Genomic DNA, 16,423 nt, shown 5'->3' with positions numbered 1-16,423 from the left:
CAATAGAAAAGCATTCAGAGATGAATCTCTAAAGCAATATGCACTGCAGCACAAAATAACTGACTATATCCTATTAGTAAAAGTATAGACATTAGTAACAAAGATAACAAACCATGATTTAGAATAACATACAAGATTGTCTAAAACAAAGCATTTCTTACTAGTCAAAATTAATCAATTTCACTTTTAAAATATGTATGGATGATACAGTTTTAACAATATTGATTCAAAACTTTAAACAGCAATGCTGGGGAAAAAAACAGTGGGTAGCTTTTGGGATTTGTTAACAAAAGGTTTTGATGTTTTTTATTAGTATTTGTATATGCACTTAGAAAGAGGGGAAAAAAAAAAATCACCTTTCCTTTACACTGCAGTGCTACTTAAAACAGAGATATCAAAAGCTAAACCTCTAAACCTAGTTCTACACTGACTTTCTACAAGCTTCTGGGTACATTTATAACTTACAATAAAGCATGCTAGAGAGATCTAAAAGTTAGCACCAATCTGAATGGATAAATTCACAGTACATTGTAAAGAGGTTCAAAAGTAGAAAAACCACATTAGCACGGCACTTTACCCAATATAATAATCCCTGCTGAGAGGTGCAGTATGGCAACTAACACAAACACGCTACTTCCAGACCCAAAGCAGATCTCCCATTGCCTAGTAACTGAGTACAACAGTAGCTGCTAATAAAATCTTACATGTAGATACTGTAAATTCAAATCATGCTGATATATATGCCCATTTTAATAACCTTGGTTAAATCTGGCTTGTATCAGAGACACCCTGTTGGAACAGGCTCTTGAAACAAGATGAGATCAAAGCCTCTAGACTAATGGTAGGAAAAAGTATCAGGGATCAACCGTACAAGGTACTGTACCTCCACAAGCAAAGTATTTTCTGCTCTTAAGACCTTAAAACTTAAACAATTCTTCTTCTCTGACAGTGAAAGAAAATCAGCCATTTTTCCTCTATAATCAGGAGCCCATGACACATTCCATGAACTCAGCTTGGTCTGTAAAAGCATGCTGAACATCCCAGATTTCATTTTCTGTTTTAAGAGTGGTTTTGATTTCACAGATAAAGTCTCAGCTCACATTACTAAGGTTACTAAACACAGACGTCGTGTTTGTAAAGAATTTGTTGCTTTGGTGGTAGGTATACATGAAACAGTATATAATGTTTGTCTCCACTAAGTGATGTGATATATATCAGTACAACCGTGGTGTTCTGTAAAAAGATAGGCCAGTATCCTTCATTTTGTCAGCAGGTTTATTACCACGATAACACAGTTGTCTGCGGTTTTTCTGCTGTTTGGTCAGGCTTTGTGGGCTTTTGGTTTTATAAGTGCATTGCTGTCTATGTAATGTCACTCAGAAGAATAACAAAGCCTAACACCTAGCACATCTTGCAGTCTGTCCCTGGAGTTTTCATGCCTCTGCCAACATCTACGCAGAAGAAAGAGATGTAGCACCCATGACTGCTACAAGGACAGAATATATCCAATTATCCTTCTGCATTTGTCAGAACAGATTTCAAAAGAAATAGCATAAATTCATCGCAGATGGTCTATGGACCAACAACCTTGAAAATATTAGTTAAGCACAAATGCACAGCAGCATCTACTCGAATCAGAAAGCTAGAATCAATAGTTGTCAAAAGATACGAGTTACCATATTTATCCCAAACAAGAAAGCACAGATTCAGCAACGTCGGTTTCTTGCAAATTACGGTATTTTTCCTAAATGCCACAAAAAACTATCCCTTTACTCAAGTTTCTTTGAATGCACGCCTCCTGCTATATTAACAAGCACTCCAGAAGCAAGGAAAAATGACCCCAAAAACACTGAAACCCTACAAACGCACTGCAGGCGCTATTTATTTTATCCTTACTTACCATGTACTTGCAGTCTTAAAAGTTTCATGGAATTTTAAATCTCAAATGAAACTATTGATATACTTAGTATGCCATGTCACATTCATCTTTTATAATGTCTGTGTAATTTCTCAATTAACTTGGTTGATACTTTTGGAAGTTTATCTCAGGAAAAATACAATTGTGTTTGAAAAGTATTTAAAGATGCTCTTACCATTAAAATGACCATAGCGGGTTAAGCCAAAAGATGATTTAGCACTCAAATGTGCTTCTGGGAATGTTGGATTCATAAGTCTTTCCCTTCCTGTACTCTCTGTTTTCCAAACAGGGTGGTTTAAGGATTTCCTCTAGAGTTTCATCCAGACCATCATGTTTACCATCACCGATAGAACTATTTTTCACTATTTTGTGAGACCCTGAATAGACACTTTTATAGTTTTTGCCTCCACTGCACCTTATTGCTATGAATTCCACAATTTTAATTACACATTGTAAGTAAAAGTATTTTACCTTTCCTTTACATTAATTTCGGGAAAATTTTGTTTAGTACTGCATTTCTCCTTTTCACAGGGAGATGAGAATTACACTTGTTTCCTATTCAACTTCTCCATTAAATACCATTCATGATGTAAGCAGTATCTAACTCTACCCCTCCTCAGCTACGCCTTTTCCAAGTCAGGGATTTCTCACCTTTGCTGTTCACGCTGCATGAAAGCCACTCTGTGCCTCTGAACATATCTTTAGATAAAGACAACAGTCAGGAAGGGGGACCAAAATTACATGCTGCTGTTCAAGATGCACATATAACACAAGATGCATATAATGGCATGATAGCGCATTCTCTTTTTTCTAAACTGATCTTCTAATAATCCCTAAATTCTTATCAGCCCGTTTGACTACCACTGCACCAACATTTTCAGAATATTAACCATTCAGACTCTAATGTTTCTTTCCTAAGCACACCACGCTCTATGTTTAAGCAAGAATTTTTCTTTCCCTTGTAGAGTCTACTCCGCCCTTATCAGAACAGTGTGTCCTGCAACTTCTTTGCCCAGCCACTTTCGGAAACATCTCTGGAAGTTTACTATCCTGAATAAGCGTTATGATTTGCCATTCACTCTGTTTTCTACATAACTTATGAATACATTTAAAAAGCATGCATGACACATGCTAACCTCCCACACCTACAGCAGTTTCTTACCTATTAACATCCTGTCTTTCCTAACTAATTTCGATACAAAAGAGGGTATTCCTCTTTGCTTACTTTAAAGGGTCTGATGAAGGAACCTGATTAATAGTTTTACCTGGATGCACCAGCTCACTGGCTCCTCCAAAATATTCTAACAATTTCTCTTGATTTCCATCTATGAAAACTGTACCAACTCCTCTTCTATTTCCCCAGGGACACAGTTAGTCCACTCTTTCTTACAAGTGCTATGAGTCTGCTTAAACTAGACTTACTGATCTACAGCTCTTCAGTTCAATCTAGAGCTTTTAAAAAAAAAAAATGCTGCTGCGCTCCATTTCTCAGACTCAGAAGATGAGTTATGCCACAGGCTATGGAAAATAAATCTGCAATTTTGCACCCAAAAACCCCAAAGAATTCCTTTAGATCCACTGACAAATATCTGCTGGTCCTGGGATATTTTTTTGGAACATTTGTTTTGTTGATATGTTCTGAAACCACTTACATGTCAATGAGACAATTCTCTGGTCCCATTCAGCAATAAGAACTGACTCATGTGAGAGTCCTTAGTTCCTTACACAATAAACACAGATGTAAGTATTTGCCAGATGTTTCTGCTCTGGCCTTACCTTCCCAAGTCTCAACTACCAATTGGCCCTACTGAAATTAAGGCAGATTTCCATTTTTGGGTGGGGTTTTGTTGTCATTACGTTTAAGATTCATTCACTCAATCCTTTCTCTCCAACAACAATAAAAAATAGTATAAGGCCAGTCAAACACTAACTTATCAGAATTCAGTTCCACTCCATTGTCTCTCCCAAAACAGAACTGTGATTTATTCGTTTGTTTATTTTTAAAGTATGACCTTTCAATACTCTCTTTACTCTGCTGCTTTTCTGGATCATTTTAAAATCGTTTATGACCAGCAGCACAAAGGCATTCTGAAGTGCCTTGTAATATCTTTAAAACAGCCTTCATGCTGCCTGTAAGCATTTATCCTTTTACCTGCTGGTTTTGTTGTTTTGTTGGTTTTTTTTAACCAGACTCTGAATTTTAAAGTTAAATACTGCAATGATTTCTTTTTCTTTTACATGTCAATCATTGTTTAAAAACTAGCTATTAGCATCTTAATTTAGGACCCTGCTCAAGGCTATGAGTTACTTCTCTTTGCGATTCTCTAAAGAGTTGTTTCAATGAACTACCATTTAATATCCAAAATGACTGCCAACCAGACAGACTGTATCATGACTTTTATCCAAAACAAAAGGAATACTGAAGCCTCCCATTTCCACAGGAACAGACATCTCCAGATGTTCCACAAGAATGGACAATTTAGCAAAAACCAGCCACTATATCAGCGTGGCAAGGTCCTGTGGATTGCTTCCCAAAGCCTAGCAGCAGCCATAGTGGGTCAAGCGCAATGCCAGGGAGGACAGAGTACTTCCAAGTACAATTTTGTGGTGTAGCTACTCACAGGTGGGTCCGAGAAGCCCTAGTGCTTTTCCCTCAAAGGAAAGCCAACGATGGCTCATCCTTGCCATGCCCAGGACCAAACAGTCTGAGCTTACAAGCACTTCTTCCTCTCTATCAGTGAAAAACACTTTACTACAAGGCAGTAAAACATTTGTTTCAGTACAAAAGATACAATACAATCACAAATTGAAAGTATGAAAGTCACATGCACTGAAAGGTCAAGCACGCTGACTGAAGTCAGCCAATCATGCAAGGAAAAAAAAAAGCAAACCCAAATGAACCATATACAGCACTTAAATATCAATGTCATTTTAATAAAAAACCATTCCACCCCCTCGCTGTGATTTTGATAGAACATAATAGAGGAAAACGCTACCTTCCATGAGACAGTAAAACACTATCATTCTCCAAAGATGAAGAAAAGTTTTCTAAGGTGCCTTAGAAAACAGTGAATCAAGACGACAGGTACATTTTCTTATGTCTGTTAAAAAAAGCAGTAACATAAGCCTCACCGCAAGACACCTTTGGAGAACTAAATGCCAAAAACTGACTTTAGATATTTCAATTCCATAGCTAACCATTAATTTATAGGAAACTCTGTAACTACAAATTACTCAGACAATTTTATTAAGCCATTAGAAGAGAAAATTTGAGCATTTTATATACGTTAAAAGCAATCAATAAACTTTGATGATACAATTCATACTTGGTAAAGTATGCCAGACCAATACAGCTAGACTGTATAGACTACATATTTAAAGCCATTATTATGTTTATTATGTATCGGTCTAATATGAACACTACACCTGACAGACTTTGAGATGTTCTTCCAGATATATGCACTTCCCACTAATTGCTAAACATACAGGTCAATGTATAAAGGGGGACACATCCTAATTACTATCCCACCTTATTACAAAAGATTAGTTACCAGTGCTACAATAATTTAAGCATTTTTTCTTGGGTGAGCATCTGTTGCCCATCTCTGACAAAATATATTATTAGTGGTAAACAATTTAATTTCTCATAGCCTCTAAAACTTGATGGTTTCTGTTATTTTCTCCCCTCTTCCAGTAATACAGAGGAAGAAAATAAAGCTAAAATAAAAGTGAGAGATGAAACAATGCAAATATCAGCAAGCATTAAGTCCTGAATTCACATTTCCCCCGAAAAAGACCTAGTATATGGAGAGCATGAAAGCTGAAATATGGACCAATACACAGATACACCACATCATATTGCCACTTTTTTTTTTTTTTCCTGTGGCTGTTCTCAAGGACCTGAGACACTATAAATGAAATGTCTCAGCAAGGAGAGACAGAAGGCCTAGGTACCCCAAGGATGTTTTTTTTTGGGAACAGAAAAGTTACAAAAGTAACATTTTGAGAACACTTTTACACTCTTTTTTTCCTGCTATAGGGGATCACATTAAACAAAATAAACACGAAAAATTATTGCCTTAAAAAGAATCACTAAACCTTATTCCAGTAAATAAATTCAGTAATAATTATCAATAAGTAAGTTGCTACTTATTTATTGATACTTGAACTATTGATGAGTTGATACTTATATAAAAAAGAGGCAATGTCTGCAGTGATTCATAAGCATTACAGAAGTTGAAAGTATAAAATGTTATGCAACCATTTAAACTGTTGTCTTAACAGTTTCACCAGCACACCTGGTCCACGCATTTCCAGTGTAAAAAAATAGGACTTTTAGGTGCCCTGGTATGCAGTCTTGACTTGACAAAAGCAGAGAACCCACCTTAAGAGAATATCACCATATCTATAATCTATTCATTGTATAATAGGTAAGAGTATAGTGAACATTTCTTGAACGTGAGCGGCAACACATCTGCTTGTGAACAGGGATGTGACATAGTTATTACATTTTAACATGGTTTCAACAAATGTATTTATGTTGCATAGATACTCCCACTTGGCGCTGACATAACCTGCAATCTTGCACCCCTGAGGTCGCTATCTAAAAAAAATATTTCCAAATTCTTTGCACCTAATGGGGGGGGGGGGAGGATGACACGACCAAACCACCCTGTCCTTCATATCAAGAACACGGACAGCTAGGCACAGCTGCCCAGGCTTTCTCCAGAAGACAGTGATTCAGCATGATAGGTATGGACAGGACAGGTCAACAGAAGGAACAGAAAACGGCTGCTATATGAACATTTAACTGGTTGCCATTATGTCAGATGAAGCTATCAAAGCCTGATTACCCTTACAATAGTTCTGTATCCTACACACCCGGGTTCAAAGAAATACTGTGACCCCAGGCTGCAATCCTGTTAGAATGTATGATTTTAAGCAACCAGATGCAGAGATCACATTTAACAAGCTGAATTACTAGGCAATTGGAAATCAGCAGGTTTTCCAGCGCACTCTGAAGTATCTAATCACTTACTATTAGTTCTCTTGCATTGTTTCAAGAACTTAATTTGTTACAACAAACTGCGGTAAAGGTACAAAAATTCAGCAAGTCTAACCGCTATATGTTAAATAGCACTAATGAGCACAAGTTTCCAATAGACTAGTTTTAATAACATTTCCTACTTTTACTCTTGCAATTTTTTCAAACAAATCAACAGGTTAAGCAATCCAAAATGAGTAACAACTCACTGTGAGCAAAAGCTTTCCAGCTTACTGGAAAACATGCTGATTTCCAAAACATACTATGGGATTCCAAGGCTTTAATTAAGACCTGCTGAAGACAAAGACATCCTTTTTGTTTCCCGAGACCCCCTGTTACATAAAAAGTTAAACGAACAGATCTCCGCCCCTTTGAAATCGGTCAGACGCTATGTTCCTAGGAACGTCAATCTTAAAAGCAAACTGCTTTGTGTATAACCACGAATTCCAACAGCCAAGGTCTGCTATGACAAATATCTGCACTGCCATCATCAAATACAGTTCAATATCAAAACCTCTGACATCAAAATAAAATGATCTGTAATTCAAATAATCAAAACCTTGACGTTCTTTGAGGCGTTATCTATGCTATCCTCTTAACTGATGGTTTAGATGTAACGAATATGTTTTAGGATACTTCAGTTGTGAAAGATTATTCTCCCCACAAATACTAAAATGACACACTTGATGTGCTCTGGAGCAAGGATCATGATAATTTACACCATTTTAGTAACTAGACCACCTCAGCTCTACACAAACGTGTATACTTCAAAACGTTTTACTTTTTCTTCTGAGAAGTATAACGTTCGACTTCTAAAGGCTTCCCCTGAGACTGTGCTACCAAGAAAGGCCACGAAGAAATAGATCAAGGTGAATTTCCTCCATCAGAACTGGGAGCCCGAGACCCACAGCCAACGAAAGGGGCGGCAGCCCCTTCCCACTCCCTCTCCCCGGCGCTGTCAGCTTCTGCCATCGCAGGGATCCCCTCTGCGCAGACGGAGGAAAAAAAAAACCAAAACCCAGAGAACCGGGCGTGAAGGGGCCAGACCCCGGGCGGGGAAGCCGGCGTGCCCCGGCCAGCCCAGCACACTGGTGCCGACACCGTCCGAGCAGCCCCTCCGGGCGGGATGCGCCAGGCCCGCAGGCCGCGGGCGGGCAGCCCCTCCGCCCCACGGCCGGCTCCAGCGGGCGGGCAGCCCCGGGGCTCACCGCCGGCAGGGCCAGCCCCCGCGCCCAGCTCGCCCCCCCCCCCCCACCCCGGCCTACAAAGCCGGCCGACCCCCGGGTACTTCCACGCCAGGGCGGGCACCTGCCCCCGCACGCAGCCGGGCGGCCCTCCCGACACCAGTCAGACCCCCCGAGCGGCGAGCACAGGCCGGGGCGCCTCTCCGAGCCCTGGCGGCCTCTGCCCCGCCGGGGGTCTCGGCCGCCGCTCCGCGCAGCCATGTTCCCCGCAGCCCCGCCGGGCCCGGGCGGCGCCAGGCCGCGGGTTCCGGGGGAGGCTCACCCTTGACGGCGCGCTCGCTGGTGGCGTGAGGCGGCAGCAGCAGCACCTTGCTCCCCTCCTTGGCGGACATCGCTGGGCGCTGCCGGGCTCCGCCGGCAGCTGCTGGGCGCGGCGGCGCCTCCGTCCGCCTCCTCCGCCGGCGGGCTGGCGGGGAGAGGGGGGCGCGGCGGCCGGCAGCGAGGCGGGGCGGGGGCGGCTAAAGGCGCCGGGCGGCGGCGACGGCCCAGCGGAACATGGCGGCAGGCGCGACTCCCAGCTCCTCGCGCAGCGAAGGGACAGTCCGCCTGGGGCCCGGCATGCACCGCGGCCGCCACCCCGCGAGGGGACTACGGGAGCGTGGAGAAACTCCGGGCTCCGCCGCGCCGGCAGCGCGGCTGTTAGGGAGCGTGGCGAAACTCCGCTCTCCTCCGGGGCGGCGCCTCCGCCGCGGGGCGCGGGGAGGGGCGGAGGCTACGGGCCCGGCGCCTCCGGGCTCTCTTCCCCCACCCCGGCCGGGGGAGGCGGGCGAGCAGCCGGTAGCGCCCCGCCGCCCCCGGGACGGGCGGGCGTCAGGCCGAGCTTGAGGGGTGGCAACGCGGGGGGGGGGGGGCGGGGGGGAGAGGGGCGGCGCGGCGGGCGGCCTGGCCCGGCCCCCAGCGGCCCCTCAGCGGGCGAGGGCCGGCGGCCACCATGGAGAGCTCCGCGGGGCCGCTCCGGCGGACGGGGCAGGGCCAGGCCCCGCCGGCAGCGCCGGGGGAGCCATTTTGTCAGATGGCGAAGGCTGAGGGGCGGACGGGCCGCCTCCCCGGGCCCGGCCGAAGGGGGGTCCACCTCAGAGCGGTGGGTTGCCTCCGCCCCCTCAGCAGGCGCCTCTCACCTACAGCACCGCAGACTCACCTCTCCAGCCTGGGACAGGAGAATAGAATCATAGAATGGTTGCGGGTGTAAGGGAGCTTAAAGATCATCTAGTTCCAATGCCAAGAAGGAGGTCGCCCTAGGGAAGAACCGGCGGGTAATGCAGCCCTCGGGAAGAACCGCCAGCAATGCAGCCAAACGTCTCTGCCCCACGCCTGGAGCTGAACAATAGCGGGCAAAGGACAAAGGAGGGGGCCAGGAGCAGTGACAGGCCTGGGTACCGCAGCACCTCCCAGGCCCTGACAGCCCTTGAAGCTGCATGAGGGGACAGTGGGGCAGGGCATTGCTCCACTGGCCTGATCCGTGCAAATGCTGCAGGACAGCCCTGCTGTCACAGAATCATGGAGTGGGCTGGGGTAGAAGGGACCTTTGAGAAAGATCGAGTCCAACTGTTAACGGAGCTGGTGGTAAACCATAGCGCTAAGCACGTCTATCTTTTACATACCTCCAGGGATGAGGTTCCACCACTTCCCTGGGCAGCCTGTTCCAGTGCTCGATAACCCTGTTGGTAAAGAAATTTTTCCCAAACCTCCCCTGGTGCAACTTGAGGCCATTTCCTCTTGTCCTATCACTTCTTACTTGGGAGAAGGACCGACCCCCCCCCCCCCTCTACAACCTCCTTTCAGGTAGTTGTAGAGAGCGATAAGGTCTCCCCTGAAACCAATCGTATACAAACCATGCAAATTTCATGTAGAGCAACAGGTCCAACCATATGCAGGGCATAAGACAGGGCAGAAAGGTTGGTATAACAGTACTAAACCTAAGCTAATCTGGTCATTCTCATGACTATTTCATATTGCATTAACTTTTCTGACAAAAAAAATTTAAGTGGTTCCTGCTCTCCCAGCTGTTAATTTCATCCTCTTTCTTCGAATTTAGTATATCCTCAGTTGTACCAGTGTGGGTTGGCTGTAGGACTGCACTGTAGTTGAGATCACATAAGTTAGCTGGGTTTAAAAAACAAAACCAAGCAAAACCCACCCCCAAACCAAAAATCTCTGAATTTGGCATCACCTAAATATCTGCCAACAAACCCGGTCCCATCTAGCAAACATCTAAATACATACATAAAACCATATTTAATCAAATGCAGTATATCTAAAGAGTTGCCGCTTTGCTTCTCAGCTAATAATACACCTCCTATGCATTACTTGTACTGAGCTGTGCAACTATTTCACACAATAAATCAGGAATTTAAGAAAGAAAAGCTGTTCAGAAGCAATAGTTTCCAGCAAGGTCTTGGTTCTTGCCTCATTTAGATTTAAGGGAAAAGGATGACTGAGGTGAGTACCTGGCATCTTGAGCATGAAAAGCTGTTTGGCTTAAGCAAAAATACATTAAAACTGATGGGTTACATGAGAGCTTTGTTTGACCTTGCTTTTTTATTACATGGCCAAGACAGTCCAATCAAGAAACTTCAAATGAAATATCACTGTAAAGACATTCAAGGAAGCAACTGAAAATTTTAAGGGAATCAGAATTATAAACCCTTGGGTTATTTATTAATGACTCTTGTATTGGAAAAACAGAATTCTATTAATTCCGTGTCCACAAGTAAAATGAGTGCATGCAGACAAGAGAACCAGGATACATTAGACTATCACGGAAGAAATCCTGGATGACTGTTTTGGATTTATCACAAAGCTTTCCAGGAGTAGAAATTACTACTTACCATCACATGTTCTGCAAATGTCTGTCATTGTACGACCAATTTAAAGGGCCTGTTTTTTAAATAGAACAAAAGCTCATTTGTTTCAATAGCATACACGTGTATCCACTCAGAATATGCAGTGAGAGCATGGGATAGGAAGGGCAGTAAGTAAATGTTGCTGCTATTGACTTAGCATTAGCTGAAAGTAGATCTGCTGGAACAAGGAACACAGGGAATGAATTCACTCTCTTATTTAGAATCAAGAGAAGCTCAGTAATAAATGCAGTTTGAATGTTTGACAGCGTGCAACAGCAGAGAGATTCTCATGTTATAAAGAAGTCGATTTGTCCATACATTTCCAAACACACAGGGAGCCTGAGACCTTGCTGAGTGTTGTCAGGAATTTCCTCTTCACCTCACCTGAAGTGCAGCTGCAAGAGAGATGCCTCTTACTTCCTTCAATTGCTCCCTTCTCTCACAAGCCCGCAGCCGACATGCATCTTGTCTCCTGGGGTATGAAGTAAAAGGGGCTGACGCAGTCAGAACTCTTGGTTGCAGAAAAAGCAGAGCATAATTTTATTTTGTTATGATGCTGTGCCAGAAGGAGAGATTATCAGCTTCTAGGCAGCACAGCTAGTGCCCTGCATGCTGAAATGCTTCCACTCATATCCAGGCACCACCTGAAGAAAAGGCTCATACAGATGAAATCTTGCTTCCCCTACCCCCATAAACACACCAGGTTGATGTGATAAATGGTATTATGTCTCCCTACAAACTGTACCTTCTTAAACCATTAAAAATCATAATTTGAATGACCTCTTTTCTGTTTGGGTGGGGTTTTTTTTGTTTTTTTTGGGTTTTTTTTTTAACAACAGCAGCTAGAAAGAAAAAGTTAGCTAGCACACTTACCTTGGGGTTTCATTGCTGTTATTTTTCTTACACGTTGCATCTTGCCTCATTGAAATACAGAGCATGTGCCTTTGTCATTAGGACAATAGCAAACTCAATATTAGGGAGAGAGAGAGTGAACTACAGAACTCTACCTAAGCTCTTTAGCTTGTCATTGAAGCTTTTTCATGTAGTATTGTCTCTAAATCTGCTAGAGACTCTGGAAGGGGCATTCACATTACCTCAACTTACCTCACAGTGAAAGCAAAGCTGATGGATTTGGTACATCTTGTGTTCAAGGAATAAAACAATTTCGACTAGCGCCACATGTAGCATTGTGATTGTAGGAACTCAGGAACACAATCACAAACAGAAACTTGGCCTCGCAGGTAGAAGTCAGTGTGCCTTTGTAACCCTGACAATTTCCCACAAATGCCAGACAAATGAAAGTATTTCTGAAAAGCAGAGTCACATTTTACTTCCTGTTCAGCTTTGCCACCAAGTGGCCATTCCAGTCCACACATTTAATATCTAATTAAAAAAAAAATTTAAAAAGCGCACCTGATTCCTATTCTGACTGGATATTCCAAAGCATTATCTAGCACTGGAACAACTGCTTTTGTAACAGAGAAACAATTCAGCAAGAGAAGCACATGGAATAATCAAGGCAATCCATGTTATTCTGTACCGTGGAGAACAGAGCCATTTGGGATGTAGATGATCCCTGCCTTCTCAAAGCAGCCCACACTGCAGCTGCATGCAAAGGATATTTAAACAAAATGGTGTTATGTTAAAACCTAGACTTTTCTGACACCAAGTACTGCAAGATATAGCAGCAACTATGTTTTAGTAAATTGTCACCTCAGACAAGAAGTGCAGTTTATTAAAGTTCAGACAGAAGTTAGACATAAAACCGACTATGTGGAATTCTGTAACCATCTCATGTAGAAGGTCAGATGACTGGAACAGTCCCTTCTGACTCTAGCAGCGACATATCTTTAAAACTGGCACAATGCAATGTCCCAGAATCATCTAATTACCCAACAAGGACTTTTTGAAAACTCTAAGAAGGAAATTGAATCACAGGAGAGAGAGATATATTCCAGATCCCAAGAGAAAGATGCATAGAGCAAATCTTGCAGAGATAAACCAGGTCTGAGAGGCGAAGACGTGCTGTAAGCAGGAGAACAAGATGAGGAAGACAAAACTTTTAAGAGGTTGTTCCATTTCATTGACTCTCATTAGTGACTGCTTGAAACCGACCTTTCTGAATTGCCAGAAATGGTATCACGGTTTCTATAAACTGTGAGACTGTCTCAGAACAAACCACATTTTATTTTAAATACATTTTGACATATTGCTGTACTGAGTTTCAATATGAATACCTGAAAGCTTTCTTTTAAGAGGACATGAGATTTCCCTGCTGTGCCAAGGCAGTTTTTTATGGCAAACCTTACTACCCATAACACGAGGGCATCATTCAGAAAAGCTGAAAGCATAGTCTTAAGCCATTTTCTCCAGCACCACAAAATCATCACTGCAATACTCTAGCTGCCAATGTCATCCAGTATTGAGAAGCTGCACTGACTTAAAAAGAAAAAAACAAACAAAAAACCCCAAAACCCACAAACCAAAACCAAATTATCAGATAGTTGCTGGTATAAATTGCACATTACTGGACTGTTACAGTTCTCTCCTTTTACACTCCTTTCCTGCACACTTTTCCTTCATTTCCCAATAACCTCTACGAAGAGGCTGTGGAAGGACAGACTACACAGAAAAAGCTAGTCAAGGCCACAGTCATTCCTTGCATCATATCACAGCTGTAAAAAACAGGGTAAGGCAACCCAGCCTGCACCACTTAGCCTGACTCTAGAATTTTAGGTGATTTTTTTTCATACCAAAACCTATCAGCCACATCTCTAATTTAAATCTCACACTTCTGGAGTGATGGTACCTCAAACTCTTCCTTAGGTTCTTCAAAGCATTGCTCACTTGCTCTGCTTAAAGCATTCCTTCCCCCGCCCTTACTATCTAGTTCAAACTTTTCCTTCCTTAGCCTTAAGCAATTGCTCTTTCTCCTACCATCTGAGACCAAGCAATTCCCTCTCTTCATTTATCTTACTACCTTGATGATATTAATAGACTATGATCCAGTCACCTCTACTCACTCTAAAAATTGAGTTCACTCTGCTTTTTGCTGCCCTCCTTTGTGTTCTCTCTAGTTTTCTCAGAGCCTCCACAAGCAAGAGACTTAACTGACAAAGTATTTAAGGTAAGCAGGTCTGCGTATAGGACCTTATTAAAAAAAAAAACAATCTTGTTGCTCTACAACAGGAACTATGATGTAAAACAGTGTGATATTTTACTTTTTTTTTTTTTCCTTAAACTTTGATGAAGCATGTTGATCCATGAACACAATGTCCTACAGATCAGGGAAATCCCATTAAGCAATTTTAAAGGAAACTGTGGGGGGAACAAACCCACAAAAGGCAGAGATACAACAACTCAGTTTCTGAAGAGAGCATGCACTCTTCTCACAAACACATCTGGCCATCGTTACCGGATGGCAGAAGTACAACTATGCCTCCAACCTACCCCTCTGCATCCTTTTATCAAGCTACTGAGACCAAACACCATTAAGTATTAATAAGAATTAACTGTTCCATTGGGACTGGATAGATTAAGAAGGGGTTGAGCAAAAAGTGACCCTCATAACTGGGCAAACTTGAGGCCATAATTAACAGTTAAATGAATGCAGAAAAGGATACCCCAAATTAATCACACATAAGGATTTAAAAGCTTTTCTACTAGGTTTTTTGTCCCAGTAACTCTATATGCAACTAAAAAACTATAAAACCACTGGAGAGATGTGGGCTTCCCCCACAAAAAAAACTTTGAGAAGATGTTATAAATTTATTTTCTGGTCTGTACTATGTCAGCATTTCATATGAATTACATCCTTGTGTTCAAATTAGTAGTTTATTGTGAAAAGTCAGTTGAGACTCGTGTACAGACCTTCCTCTCCCTCTTCAGGTGAGTAAGCTGCCATAACACCTGACTCTTCTATCTGCTGTATTAAATAGCTTCTTTTAAGCCTCTACGGGCAGTCAACCAAAACCAGTCTCCAGCGCTGAAATTGCTTTAACATCGACTGAGTTTTTTCGTCTCTGGAGAAACTAACTGAACTACCAGAGCAAAGGGAAAATTTATTTATGCATTATTTCACCCAATTAGGAACAATTAATACATAAACAATCAGTTTTTTTCTTCTTAAACATACTTAAAAAAACGTACCTGATTTCCAAAAACTTTTAGCTGACAATGGTATAATGTTAACTTGCATTTGATTGTTGTATAATATAACAAAAAAAAAAAAAAAGAAGTCTGTCTGAAGCTTTAAAAAAAGCTGAAGTTTAGTACGCTGTATTGGAGCTACAGGAATTTTAAAGTAAATGGTTTTCAATCAATAAAACGTGTAGCTCCACAGCAAACAGAACCTAGAGATTTTTCAAATGGCATATAAGCTATGAGAGAGACGTATATCTCTCTCTCACAACCAACACCTGATCAGACAAGAGAGGTAGAAATATGCATTCATTAGTTAAATTAGCCTTACGTGCAGCATTACAGCCAAGTAATTCAAGGTTAGTAAGTCAAGATTTGTAAATCAAAGCAAGTTATTTGTGTTCAGCTACTGTTTACTCTTCACATTGACATCGCACGTTAACATTCTCATGCTTTAGTGTGCTCTAAGATACTTCAGACAATCTTGAATAGATTTTTTTTTTATTTTTTTTTTTCTAATTAGCAGGAGCTCTATGTTTGGAACTCCCTCAATTGACAGTCACGTAGCAATTAACTGCTATAAATTTTGAATAAAAACCCTGGAATGATAGATAACCCTAGGCTGCCATCAAAATCACTTTGCCTGATTAGTAAAAAAGTTAAGCTAGAATTTAATAATATGAAATGATTCTTAGATTTATTACTAAAGTACAGCTTCATTGTACTCACTTTTCTCATGCACTTGTATTTAAAATAGTTTTTATTAGTGATATATACACACATAAAGCTTCTCAAGCCTATGATTCACTGGTGAATCACCTGGGACTGGGCCATCCCAAACTCAAGATAACCCTCCTTCAATAAATCTAATGTAAGTTAGTTTACAAATAGTCACTTGGATCTTCCTATTCACGAGTCTATTCAGTGCTTACTCACTCAAGAATGAATACTAAAACAATGCTATTGATGCCAATAAGGAAGTTTAGGTTTCTTCATCTGAACTCGTTCATTTGCATCTGCTTCCATAAATATTCTAGCAAACGTATTCAGTGTTCAGAGGTGACTATATAGCTCGTCTTAATTAGCATTTTTCTATTAATCAAACAGCAAGCTTAAAAACATTTCCAAGTTATATTTTTTGGTGGTTTGAAGGATAAAAAAAAAAATCCTTCAATGAACTAGAAGAACGATGCAGATAGAAAAGAATTTCAGCAGTAGTGCAAGAGGATAAAAA

The 16,423-nt window shown here is 41.8% G+C and overlaps 1 protein-coding gene across 10 annotated transcripts in view; it reads right to left on the bottom strand.

Moving 5' to 3' along the window:
• PPP3CB (protein phosphatase 3 catalytic subunit beta) overlaps nucleotides 1–8,888 on the bottom strand; it is a 50,740-nt gene extending 41,852 nt beyond the window's left edge. For 5 of the 10 annotated variants that reach the window (XR_012587462.1, XR_012587464.1, XM_074590448.1 and 2 more), the window contains exon 1: nucleotides 8,469–8,754. Coding sequence is in view for 7 of the 10 variants with exons in the window: in XM_074590448.1 (XP_074446549.1) it covers nucleotides 8,469–8,538 (70 nt within the window). In the remaining 3 variants the exon portion in view is untranslated. Of the gene's footprint in view, nucleotides 1–8,468 lie in introns of all 10 variants that reach the window. The other 5 variants (XM_074590454.1, XM_074590450.1, XR_012587463.1 and 2 more) reach the window with 4 other exon arrangements.
• Nucleotides 8,889–16,423: the final 7,535 nt, after the last annotated feature.

This window comes from Larus michahellis, chromosome 6, assembly GCF_964199755.1.
Source record: "Larus michahellis chromosome 6, bLarMic1.1, whole genome shotgun sequence".
NCBI lineage: Eukaryota > Metazoa > Chordata > Aves > Charadriiformes > Laridae > Larus > Larus michahellis.
Note: the sequence above shows the minus strand (reverse complement) of the source record. Positions and strands in the feature narration are given on the sequence as shown.